The following is a 23,394-nucleotide window of genomic DNA, read 5'->3' on the forward strand; positions in this document are numbered from 1 at the left end:
ACCAGGAGAATCAGGTAATATGAGAACCAGGAGAATCAGGTAGTATGAGAAGCAGGAGAATCAACTAGTATTCGAACCAGGAGAATCAGATAGTATGAGAACCAGGAGAATCAACTAGTATTAGAACCAGGATAATCAGGTAGTATGTTAACCAGGAGCATCAACTAGTAAGATAACCAGGAGAACCAGCTAGAATGAGAAGCAGGAGAATCAGATAGTATGAGAACCAGGAGAATCAACTAGTATGAGAACCAGGAGAATCAGGTAGTATGAGAACCAGGAGAATCAGGTAATATGAGAACCAGGAGAATCAGGTAGTATGAGAACCAGGAGAATTAGGTAGTATGAGAACCAGGAGAATCAGGTAATTTGAGAACCAGGAGAATCAGGTAGTATGAGAACCAGGAGAATCAACTAGTATTAGAACCAGGAGAATCAGATAGTATGAGAACCAGGAGAATCAACTAGTATTAGAACCAGGATAATCAGGTAGTATGTTAACCAGGAGCATCAACTAGTTTGAGAACCAGGAAATCAACTAGTATTAGAACCAGGATAATCAGGTAGTATGTTAACCCGGAGAATCAACTAGTTTGAGAACCAGGAGAATCAACTAGTATTATAACCAGGAGAATCAGGTAGTATGAGAACCAGGAAAATCAACTAGTATTAAAACAAGGAGCATCAGGTAGTATGAGAACCAGGAGAATCAACTAGTATTAGAACCAGGGGAATCAGGTAGTATGAGAACCAGGAGAATCAACTAGTATGAGAACCAGGAGAATCAGGTAGTATGAGAACCAGGAGAATCAGGTAATATGAGAACCAGGAGAATCAACTAGTATTAGAACCAGGAGAATCAACTAGTATGAGAACCAGGAGAATCAGGTAGTATGAGAATCAGGAGAATCAACTAGTATTAGAACCAGGAGATTCAGATAGTATGAGAACCAGGAGAATCAACTAGTATTAGAACCAGGATAATCAGGTAGTATGTTAACCAGGAGAATCAACTAGTTTGAGAACCAGGAAATCAACTAGTATTAGAACCAGGAGAATCAGGTGGTATGAAAACCAGGAGAATCAACTAGTAAGAGAACCAGGATAATCAGGTAGTATGTTAACCAGGAGCATCAACTAGTAAGATAACCAGGAGAACCAGCTAGAATGAGAAGCAGGAGAATCAACTAGTATTAGAACCAGGAGAATCAGATAGTATGAGAACTAGGAGAATCAACTAGTATTAGAACCAGGGGAATCAGGTAGTATGAGAACCAGGAGAATCAACTAGTATTAGAACCAGGAGAATCAGGTAGTATGAGAATCAGGAGAATCAGATAGTATGAGAACCAGGAGAATCAACTAGTATGAGAACCAGGAGAATCAGGTAGTATGAGAACCAGGAGAATCAGGTAATATGAGAACCAGGAGAATCAGGTAGTATGAGAACCAGGAGAATTAGGTAGTATGAGAACCAGGAGAATCAGGTAATATGAGAACCAGGAGAATCAGGTAGTATGAGAACCAGGAGAATCAACTAGTATTTGAACCAGGAGAATCAGATAGTATGAGAACCAGGAGAATCAACTAGTATTAGAACCAGGATAATCAGGTAGTATGTTAACCAGGAGCATCAACTAGTTTGAGAACCAGGAAATCAACTAGTATTAGAACCAGGATAATCAGGTAGTATGAGAACCAGGAGAATCAACTAGTATTAGAACCAGGGGAATCAGGTAGTATGAGAACCAGGAGAATCAACTAGTATGAGAACCAGGAGAATCAGGTAGTATGAGAACCAGGAGAATCAGGTAATATGAGAACCAGGAGAATCAACTAGTATTAGAACCAGGAGAATCAACTAGTATGAGAACCAGGAGAATCAGGTAGTATGAGAATCAGGAGAATCAACTAGTATTAGAACCAGGAGATTCAGATAGTATGAGAACCAGGAGAATCAACTAGTATTAGAACCAGGATAATCAGGTAGTATGTTAACCAGGAGAATCAACTACTTTGAGAACCAGGAAATCAACTAGTATTAGAACCAGGAGAATCAGGTGGTATGAAAACCAGGAGAATCAACTAGTAAGAGAACCAGGAGAACCAGCTAGAATGAGAAGCAGCCCTACAAGGTGCTTGGCGACTATCTAGTGCTGTGTAGTCAGTAGAGAATAAAACACACTAATGCTTCAATAGATTTTTCCAATTTTGGAAAATCATGAACTAAAATAAGGAAATGTTTGTCCTGATTGGTCCCGATTGGTTTGGTTTGTCAGGATAAAGTACAAGGCCAGTTACCTCCAAGCTGCCTTACACTTACCTCATTACCATGAGATACACTACAGTATGTTACAAACCATATCTCTCTGGCTGTGGGACAGGAACCTTCTAGAAACTTGTAATCTGATGAGCCCTCTAGAACCTCGGCCGTATGTGATCTGATCTGATGAGCTCTCTCGAACCGTACGAGATCATATATATGAGCCTTCTAGAACCTTCTAGAACATAAGCTCTTCAGTATGGCAAAGACCTTTAGTGAGCAAACCACACTCATGTAGGTGCCCATATTCTGAAAGAGACTGTGTGAGTAGTAACTGTCAACTCATATTGAGAAAAAATACACAGCAATTTTGCAACAAAGCAAAAACATATGAGGAAAACATGAAGGAGCCTATTTCATTTCAGCTTTTTCAATTTAAATGTAGCCTTGTTCCACACCGGTAAGCATTGGATATTGCCTCTGCCCTCTGCCTCGGTCACAGTTCAAGATAACCACTACAGGATCTATTTTTAACAGCCATCAATTATAAAAAATGTATTCTAGTAAGAGTGACTGGGTTGTGTGTGTGTGTTCCATGCTTTTCCAAAGGTGTATTGGAGGACAGTGTATTGTCCGGTCCTTCACTTGCCAGTTCAGACCACACTTCTTTTCAGGTTTTAGAGACTCTTTTATCAACAAGGCATGGTCAAGTATCTCTTGACCATGTTTATTCCTGTCACACTGTAGGCGTTACCATGGTCTGCCTGTATATTGCATGTCACAAATACAGAGGTAGATGTATAGTTTTGGAAGCCAATGAAAGTAAGATTAAGTGTGTGTCCCAAATGGCCCTATGGGCCCTGGTCAAAAGTAGTGCACTATAAAGGGAATAGGGTGCCATTTGGGATGCACACAGGGTGTAGGGGGGGGGCTGCCATTCAGGAGAGGGGAGGGAAGGTGGGGAATTCCATCCACAGATATTCTATAAATCACTTCTGAATGTAAGTGTGGTATATTATATGTGAGTTATACATGTTATTCTGTGTGTAGTTCCAGCCCTGTCACAGCTCCAGTGGTGGGCAGCTGGGCTGCTGTGGATGTTTCTCCTGGAAGGCCACCAAGATGGCCCCTGCTGTATGGCCCCAGGGCAGGCAGCCATGCATGCATAAGGCCCATCCCGACCCTCACACTCACTCTCTGTCTGTCTGAGAGGTGGTAGCTCCCACATGCTACAGATGGATATCACTTGTGGAAACATCGAACAACCTCAGCTGAGTACATATTTCGCCCGGTGCCAGAAAGCAAACAAATACACTGATATGGCAGACGCTGGGGTTTGGAAGAGACATGTATTTGTCAAGTCCTTGTCTGTGGGCCTACATCTACTGGAGCAATGACTTGGGTTCCTCATGAGATCCAAGTGCTATAATCTAATAAAGGTGAGGGACCTCCAGTCCACATTGACTCCTGTGTCCAGCAGTCCATAAGCCTGTTCCCAGCACCCTTTTGTGCTGTCTTGCCAAGTCCTATGACAATGACTATAGTAGTTGGCAAAACAGCATAAACTGATCTGGGAACAGGCCAGCAGTCCACTGCCTGAATCAGTGAATCCTCCCTGCCTTTCCAAAGGCCTTCCTGTGTCCCACACTACAGAGTACACGGCAATGACCTGTACAAGACATGTTAATGGTAATTGTTTGGGACAGGGCCTCTGATACATCTGATCTTAAAAGGCCTGGAAGAGAGAGGCTGGAGTTTGGAAATCGTTTCATCTTTGACAACAGTTATCTTCAAATTCCAAAATGCCCTTTAAATCTAGTTCCGCTATAGCCTCATAGAACAGTGGAGTGGTCTAGTGGAAGTAAGTTGAGTGTACAGTAGGTGACAAGAAGATTCTTTTTTTTTTACTGACAAACTGTGCAGAGAACTTCCCCATAAAGCAGGGGGGGGAGGAATAAATGAGGAGCTTGCCTGCATGGTAAAAAAATCATCATCATCTTCAAAGTCTGCTTCCTTCCTTCCTCTCTCACCACCACCACCGGAGATCAAATCAACTGCTATCCTAAAACCTAATGAACTAGTAAACACACTGAATTAAATTCATATTATGTGCAGCTTCATTAATGCTGGGCAGGCAGCAGTCTCCAGAAATAACAGAAAGCAGAGGGGAGGGGAGGGGAGGGGAGGGGAGGGGAGGGGATGGGAGGGGGTGTTGCTCCTTCCATGTTTACTCAGCATAAACCTGCCAGGAAGAGTATCTTTTGATTACTTCTCAGCAGCCCCCCTCACCCTCTTCCCTCTCCTCCAACACCCAGGCACTTTGTATCCTCTCATAGACCATTTTATTCTCAACACAAATGGAGAATGGAGTCTTAATGTACACGTGCGGAGAAGACAGAGACTGAGACAGACATAGAGAGCCTACCACAGTGCATCAGAGCGCAATGATAGCAAAATATGGCAATAATTAGTCTCATTGAGCCTCTAAATCAATATCGTAGAGGAGGATTGAAGTGGGGCTAGGAGTTGTATTTTAACTTTATTTTAACAGGGAAGATATATTAAGACCTAGGTCTCTTTTTCAGATGTGCCCTGCACAACAGAACATAACTATACACTAAATATACACTAAAATACAAAAACACAGTCATGGGAAGCACGTGTAAAACATCACAAATCACCCAGAAAAACAGTTACATTCCTCCACAAATACGTCCCCATTCAGTACTCTAACGTGCCCATGTAACGTCCCCATTCAGTACTCTAACGTCCCCATTCAGTACTCTAACCTGCCCATGTAACGTCCCCATTCAGTACTCTAACGTCCCCATTCAGTACTCTAACCTGCCCATGTAACGTCCCCATTCAGTACTCTAACCTGCCCATGTAACGTCCCCATTCAGTACTCTAACGTCCCCATTCAGTACTCTAACCTGCCCATGTAACGTCCCCATTCAGTACTCTAACCTGCCCATGTAACGTCCCCATTCAGTACTCTAACGTCCCCATTCAGTACTCTAACCTGCCCATGTAACGTCCCCATTCAGTACTCTAACCTGCCCATGTAACGTCCCCATTCAGTACTCTAACGTCCCCATTCAGTACTCTAACCTGCCCATGTAACGTCCCCATTCAGTACTCTAACCTGCCCATGTAACGTCCCCATTCAGTACTCTAACGTCCCCATTCAGTACTCTAACCTGCCCATGTAACGTCCCCATTCAGTACTCTAACGTCCCCATTCAGTACTCTAACGTGCCCATGTAACGTCCCCATTCAGTACTCTAACGTCCCCATTCAGTACTCTAACGTGCCCATGTAACGTCCCCATTCAGTACTCTAACGTCCCCATTCAGTACTCTAACCTGCCCATGTAACGTCCCCATTCAGTACTCTAACCTGCCCAAATGTCACCACAACATTAAGGTTAAATGGATTTAGAATTTTGATCCAAAAGCAGATGTAGCTCACTGGATGGAAGCAGATTTAGCTCACTGGATGGAAGGAGATGTAGCTCACTGGATGGAAGCAGATGTAGCTCACTGGATGGAAGCAGATGTAGCTCACTGGATGGAAGCAGATGTAGCTCACTGGATGGAAGCAGATGTAGCTCACTGGATGGAAGCAGATTTAGCTCACTGGATGGAAGGAGATGTAGCTCACTGGATGGAAGCAGATGTAGCTCACTGGATGGAAGCAGATTTAGCTCACTGGATGGAAGGAGATGTAGCTCACTGGATGGAAGCAGATGTAGCTCACTGGATGGAAGCAGATGTAGCTCACTGGATGGAAGCAGATGTAGCTCACTGGATGGAAGCAGATGTAGATCACTGGATGGAAGCAGATGTAGCTCACTGGATGGAAGCAGATGTAGCTCCCCCTGAGACAAGGGGTTAAGTGCCTTGCTCAAGGGCAAATCAGCACCTGGTCGACTCTGGGATCCAAATTAGCGACCTCTCGGTTAATGGCCCAACGTTCTAACTAATAGGCTACCAGCCACCCTAAATTAACTACATACATCATAAAGGCCTTATGACATTGACAATCAACGTCACGTCAACACATGGTAGTACTGTAAGTACACCACATCCATACATGCAGTGTTTAAAATGTCTCTCTCTACTGAAGAAAAATAACAGGATGAAATCAGACATCTGGTTCACAGCTGAAAGAGAAGCTTTTCAAAGAAGAAATGCCCCTTTGGGATGGGCTTCGAGTTCACGCAACACACACACAACTTAGAGATGCCCCTCTCATACACACACACAAATGCACACACCACTTTGAATGCCACTCAGCCACCCTCTTTTCATGACAGTCCCATCAGCCGGAAGAGACAGAGTTTGGGACCTCAGGCAGTGGAGGAGATGGATGTACATAGGTCTGAAAAGCCCCCATGCTGGGCTTTACTGAAACGTTACTATTCCTGGCCATAATAAAGCTGATGCACACACACACACACACACACACACACACACACACACACACACACACACTCGGTCCTTTTGAGAGAATCAGTGTCGCTGTGTGAGCATGAAAGAGCCCAGATGTCCCTGTCACATTCGAGACTGTCCTCTGTTGTCTATCTCTTGTTGTGCTCCCTGTTCGCTCCACGACGCCTCTGTGTGCTTCACTTTCCTCGAGGAGAATGGCCGTTTCTAGGTGTAGCAGCACTATAGGTATTTTTGTTTGTGATGTGTGTGGTGTGCATTCCTGACATGATGACATCATATGTACCTTACCCGAGCACTGCTATTCTGTGACCAACTACAAATTACAATTTAACCTCTTGTTGCTTTAAAACCCTTGTTGTTGTGCCTATTGGAGCCTCTCCACCTCTGTCTCCATCTCTCTCTCTCTCCACCTCTCTCTCCACATACAGTGCATTCGGAAAGTATTCAGACCCCTTCCCTTTTTCCACATTTTGTTACGTGACAGCCTTATTCTAAAATTGATTAAATATAAACATTTCCTCATCAATCTACACACAACACCCCATCATAACAAAGGGAAAACAGGTTTTTAGAAATGTTTGCTAGTTTATTCAAAATAAAAACAGAAATACCTTATGTACATAAGTATTCAGACCATTTGATATAAGACTTGAGCTTAGGTTCATCCCGTTTCCAATGATCATCCTTGAGATGTTTCTGCAACTTGATTGGAGTCCTCCTGTGGTAAATTCAATTGACTGGACATGATTTGGAGGCTCACACACCTGTCTATATAAAGTCCCACAGTTGACAGTGCATGTCAGAACAAAAACCAAGCCATGAGGTCGAAGGAATTGTCCTTAGAGCCCCGAGACAGGAGCTTGTGTCGAGGCACAGATCTGGGGAAGGGAACCAAAACATGTCTGCAGGTCTCCAAGAACACAGTGGCCTCCATCATTCTTATATGGAAGAGGTTTGGAACCACCAAGACTCTTCCTAGAGATGGCCGCCCAGCCAAACTGAGACATAGGGGGAGAAGGGCCTTGGTCAGGGAGGTGACCAAGAACCCGATGGTCACTCTGACAGAGCTCCAGAGTTCCTCTGTGAAGATGGGAGAACCTTCCAGAAGGACAACCATCTCTGCAGCCCTCCACCAATCTGGCTTTTATGGTAGAGTGGCCAGACAGAAGCCACTCCTCAGTAAAAGGCACATGACAGCCCGCTTGGAGCTTGCCAAAATGCACCTAAAGGACACTCAGAACATTAAAAACAAGATTCCCTTGTCTGATAAAACCAAGATTGAAGTCTTTGGCCTGAATGCCAAGCGTCACGTCTGTAGGAAACATGGCACCATTACTACGGTGAAGCATGGGGGTGGCAGCATCATGCTGTGGGGATGTTTTTCAGCGGCAAGGACTGGGAGACTAGTCAGGATAAAGGGAAAGATGAATGGAGCAAAGTACAGAGAGATCGTTGATGAAAACCTGCTCCAGAGCACTCAGGACCTCAAACTGGGGCGAAGGTTCACCTTCCAACAGGACAATGACCCTAATCACACAGCCAAGACAATGCAGGAGTGAGTGTCTTTCGGGACAAGTCTCTGAATTTCCTTGAGTGGCCCAGCCAGGGCCCAGGCTTGAACCTGATCGAACATCTCTGAAAATAGCTGTGCAGCGACAGTCCCCATTCAACCTGACAGAGCTTGAGAGAATTTTGCAGAGAAGAATGGGAGAAACTCCCCAAGCATGTAGCATCATACCCAAAATGACTCGAGGGTGTAATCGCTACCAAAGGTGCTTCAACAAAGTACTGAGTAAAAGGTCTGAATACTTATGTAAATGTGATATTTCTGGTGGGGTTGTTTGTTTTTTGCAACAAAAAAAATAATAACCTGCTTTTGCTTTGTCATTATGGTGTATTGTGTGAAGATTGATGAGGGGAAGAAAAAAAATTCCTCAATTATAGAATATGGCTGTAACATAACATAATGTGGAAAAAGTCAATGGGTCTGAATACTTTCCAAATGCACTGTACATCTCTCTCTCTCTCAGCAGTAGCAGCCAGCATCAAGCCTTGAGTCTGATGCTAATCTAGCCACTGAGCCAACCACCACTCCAGCCATCTTCCTCCCTCAAGCCTCAGAACCCTGATGCTAAGATAGACCTATCTGTGAGAGCAGAGCAGAGCATATGGATTCTCACTCTGGTCTCTAGTATGCTTACACCCTATTTCCTATACTGTATTAGTTCACAACTTTTGGATAGAGCCCTTATACGTAGTGCATTATGTAGGGAATATGGTAAAAATGGAACTTGCTGATCACAGAGTCCCGCAAGCTGCAGCCTGTCTGTCTATCTCTTGTCTATCTTTGTCACTATGATGACTGATGCCGGTGTATCTCAGCCTCCTCCTCCTCCGCTCCTCTCTTATCTTCTGCCTCCTCATCTACTTCTTATTTTATATTCTGCCTTTTCATCCTCCTCTTCTTATCTTCCTCCTCCTCATCCTCATTATGTCAACCTCTCTAGACTCAACCCCAATCCCCTGATCCACATATTGTGTATTCCCCTCCATCCACCCACTCAAAACTTCACTCCTCTAACCTCCTGCAAGAAGAATCAGAAGAGAGACAGTGAGAGAGAGACAGAGTGAGAGCGAGAGAGAGAGAGTGAGAGAGACAGAGTGAGAGCGAGAGAGAGAGAGAGAGAGTGAGAGAGACAGAGTGAGAGCGAGAGAGAGAGAGACAGAGTGAGAGAGACAGAGTGAGAGCGAGAGAGAGAGAGACAGTGAGAGAGAGACAGAGTGAGAGCGAGAGAAACAGAGTGAGAGCGAGAGAGAGAGAGAGAGAGAGAGAGAGAGCGAGAGCGAGAGAGGGAAGGGCTCCCTGGTTCTAGACCAGACCAGACTAACACCAGGATTAACAATAGGGGACACCTCATCCTCTCTATTGATTAGTACTAAGCGATTGACCAACATTTAGGTTATTTTGGGGTTTTAAACAACTAATTGACCAACATTGGTTCAATTATTTTAATTCCATTTCATTTGTTTTTTCCATGCCCTCATTGCACACATCACACACTTTCTGAGATAAATCAGATCAACCCGAACTGTGGGATGTAGTAGGGAGTTGTAGTTTCCAACAGGCCAATATTCAACATAGTTTAGTGCAGAAAACCTGGTAATTAACTACAATGACCATAATCGCACCTACGTGTCAAGTATGTTTCTTTTACGCCTGCTACCTAAAAGAAAGAAGAATGGCAGCAGCTCTATAGAGATGAGATGTTGACTTGGAATTAAATAATAAAGTCATTGAATAAAACAAATGTAATATACACAACAACTCAAATATTTGATTAAAGTAAATGTGAATAAGTGATAAGCAGTAATGGGCAGTGACCTCCATCATGGGACTTTTTAAAATTGTTTTATTCTGTGTTTTTGCAGCATTCAACCCTCATAATGCATAGTGTATTTAATGTTTTTTTAAATGATTGAAAACCGTGATATTTAAAAAATAATAATAATAATCAAACCGAAACTAACTGACCTCAAAAAGCACTAGGAACTACTATTGATCAAAAATAATTACCATGGCAACCCCATAACTGTCGGAAAGGAGGGAGAAACTGATATGATGATTGAGGTCGAAGACTAACTGAGTGACTGAGAGCACAGTGAAGAGCAGGCCATGCTGACTGGACTGTGTAGTTCTGACACGGTCCATGGCTTCATGTGATGAGACACATGATAATAAACTGATAATAAACAAACTGTTACATGGTGAGGTTGCAAACATAGTAGTTGGGGGGGGGGGGGTGTATTGAATCAACTTATTAAAATCCACTAATGCTGCACAACCTCTATTATGCAGTGATGAGGCTTGACATCAGCTGCATGTGTTGCTTTTGGTTGGAGGCAAGCGGTTCCTGGAATCTGTCAACCCAATGGGTTGATATAGGCCACAGCAGAGAGGAGCAGAGGAGCGACCCCACCTCACATCATGGCGAAGAATGCATTCATTCAGGACTTCTAAGAACAGATTGTGGACACCATTAGAACCTCTACTGACACCATTAGAACCTCTACTGACATACACGTGCATTATACATAGAGATGGATCTCAATGCAGAACCCATTAGTGAGCCAGCAGACAGCATGTAGAGAGAGAGAGAGAGAGAGAGAGAGAGAGAGAGAGAGAGAGAGAGAGGTAAAGAGAGAGGGAAAGAGAGAGGGAAAGAGAGAGAGAGAGAGAGGGAGGGGGAGAGACAGACAGAGAGAGGGAGAGAGACAGAGAGAGAGAGAGAGAGAGAGAGAGAGAGAGAGAGAGAGAGAGAGAGAGAGAGACAGAGACAGAGAGAGGGAGAGGGAGAGAGACAGAGAGAGACAGAGACAGAGGGAGAGGGAGAGAGAGAGAGACTGAGAGAGACAGAGAGGGGGAGAGGGAGAGGGAGAGGGAGAGAGACAGAGACAGAGAGAGGGAAATGGAGAGAGAGAGAGACAGAGAGAGACAGAGACAAAGAGGGGGAGAGGGAGAGAGACAGAGAGAGGCAGAGACAGAGAGAGGGAGAGGGAGAGAGGGATAAAGAGACAGAGAGAGAGAGAGACAGAGACAGAGAGCGAGAGAGAGAGAGAGACAGGGAGACAGAGAGAGGCAGAGAGACAGACAGACAGGCAGAGAGAGGGAGATAGATAGACAGAGAGAGAGAGAGAGAGACAGGCAGGCAGAGAGAGAGAGAGAGAGAGAGAGAGAGAGGGGGGAGATAGATAGACAGAGAGAGAGAGGGAGATAGATAGACAGAGAGACAGAGAGACAGAGAGAGAGACAGACAGGCAGAGAGAGGGAGATAGATAGACAGAGAAAGACAGAGAGAGAGACAGAGAGAGAGAGACAGACAGGCAGAGAGAGGGAGATAGATAGACAGAGAATGCTATTTGGCCCTACACAGAGAGTACACAGCAGCAGAATACCTGACCACTGTGACTGACCCAAAATTAAGGAAAGCTTTGACTATGTACAGACTCAGTGAGCATAGCCTTGCTATTGAGAAAGGCCGCCGTAGGCAGACATGGCTCTCAAGAGAAGACAGGCTATGTGCACACTGCCCACAAAATGAGGTGGAAACTGAGCTGCACTTCCTAACCTCCTGCCCAATGTATGACCATATTAGAGAGACATATTTCCCTCAGATTACACAGATACACAAAGAATTTGAAAACAAATCCAATTTTGAAAAACTCCCATATCTACTGGGTGAAATTCCAGTGTGCCATCACAGCAGCAAGATTTGTGACCTGTTGCCACGAGAAAAGGGCAACCAGTGAAGAACACACACCATTGTAAATACAACCCATATTTATGCTTATTTATTTTATCTTGTGTCCTTCACCATTTGTACATTGTTAAAACACTGTATATATATAATATGACATTTGTAATGTCTTTATTGTTTTGACACTTCTGTATGTGTAATGTTTACTGTTAATTTTTATTGTTTATTTCACTTTATATATTCACTTTATATTTTATCTACCTCACTTGCTTTGGCATTGTTAACACGTTTCCCATGCCAATAAAGCCCTTGAATTGAATTGAATTGAATTGAGAGAGACAGAGGGAGACAGAGACAGAGACAGAGACAGAGAGACAGACAGGCAGAGAGAGGGAGATAGATAGACAGAGGGAGAGAGGGATAAAGAGACAGAGACAGGGAGACAGAGAGACAGAGAGAGAGACAGACGGGCAGAGAGAGGGAGATAGATAGACAGAGGGAGAGAGGGATAAAGAGACAGAGACAGAGACAGAGAGATAGATAGACAGAGGGAGAGAGGGATAAAGAGACAGAGAGAGAGAGAGAGAGAGACAGAGAGAGACAGAGAGAGACAGAGAGAGAGAGAGACAGGGAGACAGAGAGGGAGACAGAGAGAGACAGACAGAGACAGAGACAGAGAGATAGATAGACAGAGGGAGAGAGGGATAAAGAGACAGAGACAGGGAGACAGAGAGACAGAGAGAGAGACAGACGGGCAGAGAGAGGGAGATAGATAGACAGAGGGAGAGAGGGATAAAGAGACAGAGACAGAGACAGAGAGATAGATAGACAGAGGGAGAGAGGGATAAAGAGACAGAGAGAGAGAGAGAGAGAGAGAGAGAGAGAGAGAGAGAGAGAGAGAGAGAGAGAGAGAGAGACAGGGAGACAGAGAGAGAGACAGAGAGATAGATAGACAGTGGGAGAGAGGGATAAAGAGACAGAGAGAGAGAGAGAGAGAGAGACAGGGAGATGGAGAGAGAGACAGAGAGAGATAGACAGAGACAGAGACAGAGAGATAGATAGACAGAGAGAGAGAGGGGCTGCTGTTGGTTGGTCAGTGGTTGTCATCAGTACCCTGCAGTCCCACTACAGTATTCTCTCAAAATGCAATGTAAATCATAAGGGAGACAATGGCCCTCGTTCAATCTCTGAGATCCTCTGGGTGCTGATCTAGAATGAGTTTTGCCTTTTGGATCATATGGAATGAGATTATATGGACAGGTGGGACCAGCACTCCTTCTCTGAGACTCTTTATGAATATGGGCCTTGAGGAACAGTGACAGTCTCTTGATCTTGTATCGAGTGGTCATGATTTAGTTGGTCCTTCAATTTACAGTACAGTATGCTGACAGGGCCTGTCCTCCAGTCTCTCCTGTCTCTCCACTGAGGTGTCTAGGTGGATATGGGTTAGTTAGGCTACTATCGTATCCTCATATCCTTCTTATAGGCTTAAAGGGATACTTTGGGATTTTGGCAATGAGGCCCCTTATCATAATGGTATCCACGTGTTCATCTGACTCTGGGGAAGTAGATAAAGGGCCTCATTGCCAAAATCCGGAACCATCCCTTTAAATAGTATCAAATGTAAATCGGTAAAATGTGATGATGACCATGACGATAATTGGCTACTGTAGGAACACCTATAGGCAGCTGTCTGTGTAAACCACACCTCCGTGGCTGAGTGAGTGTGATGTGCTGTTGGGTATATGTATTGTGAGGGGGCAGAGAGCTAGCGAGGCCACACTGAATTATTTCTGAGGGAGAGATATGAAAAAAAAGAACATGAGGGAAAGACCGACAATCCCTAGAGACATGGCATGTTGTATCTATAGGCTTGTTTCTGGGCTACAAAATGCCTGCTGCGCTTTCTCTTTCCCTAGACTCCATCCCATTATCTGCTGTACATCACACACATATGTTATTATATTTACAGTCATTCCTCCATACTGCATAAGTGTGTAGTGGTTGTGCAGTATTTGTGCTGAATTTCTAAGATTATTTAGCAAAAATAGTATGTGCGATATGTAAATTACATTAATTATCTTCATGGTTTAGCAAGAATCAGTGTTACTGTAGGATAATACAAAACTGCTGACATGGCCATGGGGAAAAATCCAGTATTGGTGTGGGTTAGGAATGGAGGTAATTACCATAGCATAGCGTATGAAAAAGAGAGTCACAAATTACTCAAATGATTCGAGGCTGGAGCAATATTACGACATACCGTAATGTTATCCGCACAAGAAGGCACAGCAGCCTATGACGACAGCACACACATCCGGCAGCAGCGGTACACCGAGACAGACACACACACACACATCTCAGCATTATCACATTTTAGCTGTATTGTTTCACGACCGTTCCATCCAACAACACCCCCCCTCTCTCCCTCTCTCTCCCTCTCTCTCTCTCTCTCTCGCTCTCTTTCTTTCTCTCTGTCTCTCTGTCTCTCTCTCTCTCTCGCTCTCTTTCTTTCTCTCTGTCTCTCTCTCGCGCTCTCCCTCTCCCTCTCTCTCTCTCTCTCTCTTTCTTTCTCTCTGTCTCTCTCTCGCGCTCTCTCTCTATCTCTCTCTCTCTCTCTGCGAGGAGGAATATCAACTGCAACTCCCCGGAAGGAAGGCGACGTCTTCGCATAGCCTGCTGCGGATGGATCAATAAGCGAAACCCCTTCTCGTCGAATGCTCCTTTGACATACCAACGGGGGAAGCCCATCATAAATCATACATTCTTACAAAGGAATCACTCACCCGATGTTGCTCAACGCCTGCTCGAATAGCTCCGTCTGCAGAATGTTCTGAGGCGGCGTAAAAGCCTCATTAAAATGGGATAGAACGGAGCTACAAAATTGACGCAATGTATCAAACTGCATTTTCCTCCCTTTTCCTTCGTGTCTTTTATCCACAGTATGGCCCTTTTCATCAAACACAATGCATCCACCTGCGCTGCCTCGCTCTCCGTCCGGACCCGCGTCTGTCTATCTCCAGGGACGCATTAAACGCGAAGACGCTCAATCAAGTTCCATATTTCTCCTGATCTTGGTAGAAAGAGTCCTTAAATGAAAAGCAGTCGAGGCTGGAATGTACAGTCATAATGCTCCGAACTTAACCCGACAAAATCTAGCGGGCTGTAGCAGGATCTATTTGCAGTGTAGGCGAGGAAGAAGAGAACGGAAAAAGCAGCAGCGAGGCATCTTCCAGCAAAGCAAGCTTCACTTACCGGTGCATCAGGGGCAGCTCATACTCAACTCATATTTCTCTCTGCCTATTAGAGCACGCATACAAACACACGCATACAAATACACACACAACACACAAGCATTCGTTCACGCACACGCTTGCTGTATCCTTCTCTTTCTCATTATCTGGACCGCGCACGGGCGCGCAGAGATGCTGTCGTCAGTGCTTTTGCCATATATGACTGCCAACCATCAGCTCTCATAAGTAATAAGGGAGGAGGACAAGGCATTCTACTTCCTCTGGGAGAGGGGAGAGGGGGAGAGAGTCTGAGAAAGGGGAGAGAAATAAAAGGTGGACGAAGTGATTCCAATCTAATGGAACTGACAGAGTTTACTAACAAATCAGACTGGATGATCCTCAGTGGGAGGACAGGGGGGTTGTCTACTAACTCCAGCAGCTCATATGGGAGTTGCAGACATTAAGCAAAGGGCCATTTAACACAGAAGAAATGGCAGGTGTGAGTGAAGGCCAACATGGATGGATGGATGCACAGCGTCTGTATAAGAAAGTTATATTCCATTTTATAAACTGGGTGATTCGAGCCCTGAATTCTGATTGGCTGACAGCCGTAGTATATCAGACCATGTACCACGGGTATGACAAAACATTCATTTTTACTGCTCTAATTACATTGGTCAGTTTATAATAGCAATAAGGCACCTCTGGGGTTTGTGATATATGGCCAACATACCACGGCTAAGGGCTGTGTCCAGGCACTCCGCATTGCGTAGTGCCTATATACCACACCCCCTTGGCATATATACCCCCCCCCCCCCCCCCCCGTGCCTTATTGCTTAAGAATTCTATTCTATCCTAAAGATACCTAGATGTGATTTGCACTTCCCTCTGATCAATGGTTTATATAACAATCAGCATAAACACTAAGCATACAGTTATCCTGTCATTTACACAGAGGTTCATTTGATGAATAAGAGGTGGATTTAATATAATATTAGGTCACTTAATCCATAATCCCCAAAGCATCCAGATTTATTGGTGACTTGGTAAACAGGATTGATGCACACCGTAATACATCTCTGCAGGAGCCTCCACTAGCTTGGGTAGGAAACACCCATCTCACTTCATGACACCAATGTAACAAGTAATGGGCTGGATTTAAGCTCATGTTGGCTTGCTGTGTTTCTCTTGTCCTGCTAACTAATACAATACTATTGTGCTGAACTTGGTTGGGGCTGGGGGCTGAGGCTGGGGTATAGGGTTGGGGTTGTGGAAGGGTCTCAGCTGGGGCTAGGGTTGAGGATGAGCCATGGTTTGGGCTGGGTGGATAAACATGGGAAACCTTGAGAAACACAAGTGGGTAATTGTATTCTAATCCCAGCCTAATTATTGTTGTTTCATCCGTGTCTCCACACCCTGACTACCTCGTCGTCCTGGAATTTGGGTATCTGTGTGTTCATTTCAATGACACCTCCGAGACCAAGATAAATTAGACCCTTTCTCAAGTTATTTCACCTTATAAACAGGCTGTCATCTGGGGTTTTCCTCCTTTCTCTTTCAGTGGAAAATATTTAGTTAATTTACACATTCTTTAGATTAATGAAAGTGGTTTTTTGGTGATTATGCAGTGGGAGTTCTATTTTATACATCATCACCATTGTCCCCTGAGTTCTCAGACAGGCCGTTTCCGGATTTGTGTCGCCACTGAACTCAGTGCTGCCAAAGCCAGAATCATTCACTGCTACCATTCCCCCTCTCAGCCATAAAGTCAATTAATATGGAGAGAGAGCTCTGAGCTCACATCCCACAGCCTGATCTAGCTGGTAATCAAATACAACAACCTCAGAACTCAGAATGAACTAGCTGTATTTGCTGGCTGTGAGATGTTGTGTGTGTGTGTGTGTGTGTGTGTGTGTGTGTGTGTGTGTGTGTGTGTGTGTGTGTGTGTGTGTGTGTGTGTGTGTGTGTGTGTGTGTGTGTGTGTGTGTGTGTGTGTGTGTGTGCGTGCGTGTGTTTATTTAGCTGAATTCTGTTAAATAGTGAGAATGCTCATTGTTAAAATGCAGATTGCTTCATAGCAGCTAGTTAGTTCTGACCCATTGCTCCTTTAAAACCTTATAAGGTAAAACAGTTTCAATAAATTCTACTCTGCTAGACAGGTCCCAGAGTCCTACTCCAATATCTGTTTGAATATGTCCTAAATGGCACCCTATTCCCATTATACTGCACAATTTTTCACCAGAAGCAGAAAACCATCACATTTCTTCATGTTTGTGACCAACAGTCATTTGAAACTGCCAAGTGGGCAGAATATTGTCAAAGTTGTTCCCTCTCTCCTACAGTAATCTTTCCCTTACTATGTGTCTGGGAGTAAAAAAGAGCCCAGCACAAGGTCGTAATGGAAGGGAGAGGACACAGGCTTAATGAGTTGTGTCTCTAACCCCAGAGTGGCTACAGTACGGTAAAGGCTTGTTTGTCCCAGTGCTAGACTAGGGGGGACGTGGCCCATCAGGTACACCTTTACAAGGTCGACAGAGGAACAGGCGCGGAGGAGGAATGGGGTCGAGTGAAACACACCTCCTGTGTGTGTGTGTGTGTGTGTGTGTGTGTGTGTGTGTGTGTGTGTGTGTGTGTGTGTGTGTGTGTGTGTGTGCGTGTGCGTGTGTGTGTGTGCGTGTGTGGCTGCATGTACAGTATGTGGTGTGTGGAAAGCCTCTCTGTGGAGTGAATCACCCACTGGGCCCACAGTGCACCGGACGACACGACATACGGCCCACAATTCCCTCTCTTCCCATCAGGAAGCCTGTTCCAGTGGGCAGAGAGGAACAGAGATGAGCAGAGAGGAACAGGGAGAGGAAACAGCATAGAGGAAGAGGGAGGTTCAGAGAGGTGCAGAGAGGAAGAGAAAGAAGCAGAGAGGAGAAGAGAGGAGCTTAGAGGAAGAGGGAGGTGCAGAGAGGAAGAGGGAGAAGCAGAGAGGAGAAGAGAGGAGCATAGAGGAAGAGGGAGGTGCAGAGAGGAAGAGGGAGAAGCAGAGGAACAGGGCGGTGCAGATAGGTGCAGAGAGGAGGAGGGAGAAGCAGAGAGGAGGAGGGAGGAGCAGAGAGGAGGAGGGAGGAGCAGAGAGGAGGGAGGAGTAGAGAAGAGGAGAGCAGTGCAGAGAGGAGGAGGAAGGAAAGAGAGATGCAGAGAGGAGGAGGGAGGAGCAGCGAGGATCAGGGAGAAGCAGATAGGAGCAGAGAGGCAGAATTGCAGGATAGCAGAGAGAGTAGGAAGAGGACATCTGTTCCTCCCAGGGCAGCTCACCATGACTGACCCCTGGGTTATGGAACGGTTGGAAATACCGTCCGACCTGCCTGGGTTCAAACAGCATTTGTTTTCCTTCAAACACACTGAGCATTTGATTGAACCTGTCTAGAGTTCCAGATGGGCAGGGCTTTTCATGTTTGGGACTATTCTGTTGGTTCCTTTTGCACCAGTCAAGCTCAATCGAGCGCAAATAAAGTATTTGATTGAAAACAAATACTATTTGAACTCAGATCTGGACAACAGAGTAGACTCAGAGTAGACACAATGAGGGGACTAGAGGAACCTATTTCTGCTGTATGAGATGCACTAGAACAATGTTTGCAGGGTGTCTCTCTCCCTCTCTGTGTCAGTGGACTATAGAAAGAGGAAGGAGACACCGTGTGGTGATAAATGGAATTACAATAAATCAGCTGTGATGAAGCAAGCAAGCCAAGGCACAGAGAAAAAGGATTCACAAGCTCAGCAAAGAAGTGTAACCCAACAGTCGGTCTATTTTCTTATTCTTTATTTAAACAGGTAGATCCCAATTGAGATCATATATCTATTTTGCGTGAGAGAGATCTCTTGTGCAGACATTATTGGAAGAAGCACAGTACAGTCTCCAACCTACCATTGTGACAACAGTGACATAATGTCTGCCAGGCAGACCACCTATAGCTCTGCATTGACTGTGCATCTTTCCCAAAATCTTCCTGTACTATCTGTATCTGGCTAAAACATACCTAGAAAACAGTAGGACAAAAAGTCTATCTAGTTATTGTGATGAGTTGCAGCCAAGGGCTTCTTCAGCATGTCTGGTTTCTGCTGCTTCAGAGGAAGACACAGTGAATGCAGTATTATAGTCACCATCAGTCAGTTCACCAGCTAGGGAATCCCTCTAGCTGAGTTTGACTTAAGGGGAAAGATGAAAGACACCAGTCATCCAGTGTGGGAGTCAGTGTGTGTGTGTGTGTGCTTGTCTGTGTGTGTGTGTTTGTCTGTGTCTGTGTGTTTTGGTGTTTCATTCCTGAACTTATTTTAGGTAGTGTCCGTGTGTCTTTCCTGCATCATGGGCCTCATGCGTACACATCTGTATGATCAAACTGTCTACTGTTCTCAAAAAATAAGTCCTTTGCTAGGAGCCATAGCTTTTCTGATTTTTCTTTTACCCTATAATTTTCCCAGGCCCCGACCCTCACTCCTTCCATAACAGCTCCAGAGTCATTTCCACCTAACCAAGCACATGACACAGCTTGCTATAGGCAAGAGTGGGGCAAGTTTAGCCATTTGTAATTTATTTAGCACCACTATGTCAACGGAAATATAATATCTTTCTAACAAAGATAACTCCATATATTTCAGGATGTTGTGTATCCCTGGAAATAATTAGAACTCATGTAAACGTAACAGTTTTGAAAACACAGCTTGTCCAAACAGTTGTCTCTAGGTACAACTTACCCCGGGTATGGGGTCGATTCAGCATAGGGACAGGGTAAATGGAGCCACCTTGGGGTAAGTGGGTGATAGTGTTCCGTGACAGCGGGCGATGGTGCTGGTAGGACAAAGTTGAATTCATGGAATGGGGGTATGGTATATTGTACGGTGCATTCGAAAAGTATTCAGACCCCTTGACTTTTTCCACATTTTGATACGTTACAATCTTATTCTAAAATGGATTCAATTGTTTGATTGTTTCATCAATCTACACACAATACCCCATAATGACAAAGCAAAAACAGGTTTTTAGAAATGTTGTCAAATACATAAAAATATAAAAACAGAAATATGACATTTACATAGGTATTCAGATCCTTTACTCAGTACTTTGTTGAAGCACCTTTGGCAGCGATTACAGCCTCAAGTCTTCTTGGGTATGATGCTACAAACTTGGCACACCTGTATTTGGGGCCTTTCTCGCATTATTGTCTGCAGATCCTGTCAAGCTCTGTCAGGTTGGATGGGGATCATCACTACACATCTATTTTCATGTCTCTACAGAGATGTTCAGTCGGGTTCAAGTCTGGGTGGCTGGGCCACTCAAGGACATTCAGAGACTTGTCCCAAAGCCACTCCTGCGTTGTCTTGGCCATGTGTTTAGGGTCGTTGTCTTGTTGGAAGGTGAACCTTCAACCCAGTCTGAGGTCCTGAGCACTCTGGAGAAGGTTTTTTATCAATGATCTCTCTGTACTTTGCTCCATTCATCTTTCCCTTTATCCTGACTAGTCTCCCAGTCCCTGCCGCTGAAAAACATCCCCACACCATGATGCTGCCACCACCACCATGCTTCACTGTAGGGATGGTGCCAGCTTTCCTCCAGACGTGACACTTGGCATTCAGGCCAGAGAATCTTGTTTCTCATTGTCTGAGTCCTACAGGTGCCTTTTGGCAAACTCCAAGCGGGCTGTCATGTGCCTTTTACTGAGGAGTGGCTTTCGTCTGGCCACTCTACCATAAAATGCCTGATTGGTGGAGTGCTGCAGAGATGGTTGTCCTTCTGGAAGGTTCTCCAATCTCCACAGAGGAACTGTAGAGTTCTATTAGAGTGACCATTGGTTTGTTGGTCACCTCCCTGACCAAGGCCCTTCTCCCCTGATTGGTCAGTTTGAGTGTAGGTTGATGATGATTTTATTTTATGTAATCCATTTTAGAATAAGGCTGTAAAGGAACAAAATCTGAAAGAAGTCAAGGGGTCTGAATACTTTATATCTTAAACATATGCCTACATTCAGATATAGATGCCTCTGTTTAACATCACGTACCCTTCCATTTCTTGACCAGTTGGTCTAGGACAGGGATGTTGTTTTGATGTGCCAATTCATAGACAAGTTCTCTGTATTCAAGGATACACAGCCCAAACTGTTCCTCAAGACGTTTAATGTCATCATCCATGCCATCAAATAAGACCTTGTGTGCCTCTGCTACTCTATCATTGCCTCTGTCAAACACAGGTACATTGTTATGTTTTTTTTGTCCATGTGTCATTCAGTCTATGTGTCCATCTCTTGCTGCTGCTGCTCAAATGGACATGTTCCTCTCTCTCACTTCCTTGTCTGCTCTCGCTAGAACCTCAAGCGGGGGGGGGGGGGGGGGGGGTAGACCCCTGCTTGTTTTATATTTGTGTACACAGGACATGATGATATCTGCTCTCTCTAGAACCTCAAGGGGGGGGGGGGGGGGGGGGGGGGGTAGACCCGTGCTTGTTTTACATTTGTGTACACAGGACATGATGATGTCTGCTCTCTCTAGAACCTCAAGGAGGGGGGGGGGGGGGGGTAGACCCCTGCTTGTTTTACATTTGTGTACACAGGACATGATGATGTCTGCTCTCTCTAGAACCTCAGGGGGGGGGGGGGGTAGACCCCTGCTTGTTTTACATTTGTGTACACAGGACATGATGATGTCTGCTCTGTAACAATAAAAATGCACTCCTGAGTTCATACTGTAGGCATAACACATTGCAAAAATACTATGTATATTATGCATTAAACTGACTAAAGGTAATCATCATTTGTATGGTGTATGGTGGCCATAGGTTTAACTTACCCCAAAAAGGCAAACATTTTGAAATATTAGCCCGCACAGTTAGAAGGATGCAGTTTCATGCTAGGACTAGGACCTCATATTGAAGCTTATAAAGATCCCAACTGATGTATACAAATATCTTCTTTGGTTTAGATACAAGCATCATGATACCTATAACACAATAAATGAATTACATGAATAAATAAATGTTTTTTTTTACCTAACTTACCTATCAATTTTCCATGTGGTTTCTTCCTTCACAGACTATGAAATGATGACCTCATACTAAATATTTGGTCACATTATTCATTTTGTGTATGGTTTCCTAGAAACAAGGGGTGGCTCAATTAACCCTTTGGCTCAACTTCCCCCACTCTCTCTTAACAGGTTTCACATTTAACAGACAGTTTTCCTCCACAATAATGATCAAAATGTTAAATGCAGCTCAAATCCCTGAGGGAATTGTTCAAATGTGTTTAACACACACACAACCTTACACACACACACACTGGACTCACCTGTCTATGTCCTGTCCTGGACCTGAGAGCCTCAGCCCTGAGCCGTTGTTGAGGGAGCCTTGTCTGGGGAGTCCGGGAGGTCTGCTTCTGTCTGCTGATACGTCTCCTGGGGGCCCCTGGTAGAGGAGATCCTGCTGCAGTTTGGCCTTCTTCTCCTGGGGGGCCTCCTCGTGACGTCGACCCCTGGGGCCCTCAGACCCGCCCCGTGGCCCTGCGGCGCCGCTGTAGAACCACGCCCCCGACTTGGTTAGGATTTCTTGTTGTTTTCGGCACAAGTTGCATACCCACATAACCTGTACACAGAGGACAGCGGGGGTTAGATATCTGCAGTGGTGGGGATGGTGGTGGTGGTGGTGGTGGGCTTACAGCAATGAACTACAATGAAAGGAGTCATGGAATGGATCAACCCCTAGAGGAGATGTGCCAAGTATCATTAAAAAAGGATACTTGAACCTGCTAGATGTTGTAGGAAACACTGTAAATATACAGATGAGGATATGAATGATTTGATAATAATGCATACACATACAGTAGCCTTAGGGCAAGTGTTTAGGAGGGAGAGAATATTAGGATTGTATGTAGGACCATATCTAATCGAGGACATCATGTTGAGTTCACTGGACAGTCTGTGAGTATGATGAGGAATCTGAAGTTCAAATGATCTACATCCCCCTACATTCTCAGAAAAAAGGATTCCAAAAGTGTTCTTTGTCCGTCCCCACAGGAGGACCCTTTTTGCTTCCAGGTCGAACCATTTTTGGTTTCTGGTTGAACCCTCTGTGGAAAACAGTTCTCCAAAGGTTCTCCTATGGGGACAGGACAAAGAACCCTGTAAGGCTCTAGATAGCACTTTTTTTCTAA

The 23,394-nt window shown here is 44.7% G+C and overlaps 1 protein-coding gene across 1 annotated transcript in view; it reads right to left on the reverse strand.

Annotated features, from left to right (window-relative positions):
• The window catches only part of LOC139391307 (regulating synaptic membrane exocytosis protein 2-like), a 231,737-nt gene that overhangs the window by 150,719 nt on the left and 57,624 nt on the right, over positions 1 to 23,394 (reverse strand). Inside the window, exon 3 of the mRNA XM_071138921.1 lies at positions 22,534 to 22,826. Coding sequence (XP_070995022.1) covers positions 22,534 to 22,826 — 293 coding nt within the window. The remainder of the gene's footprint in view (positions 1 to 22,533; positions 22,827 to 23,394) is intronic.

The sequence above is a fragment of the Oncorhynchus clarkii genome, chromosome 3 (genome assembly GCF_045791955.1).
Source record: "Oncorhynchus clarkii lewisi isolate Uvic-CL-2024 chromosome 3, UVic_Ocla_1.0, whole genome shotgun sequence".
NCBI lineage: Eukaryota > Metazoa > Chordata > Actinopteri > Salmoniformes > Salmonidae > Oncorhynchus > Oncorhynchus clarkii.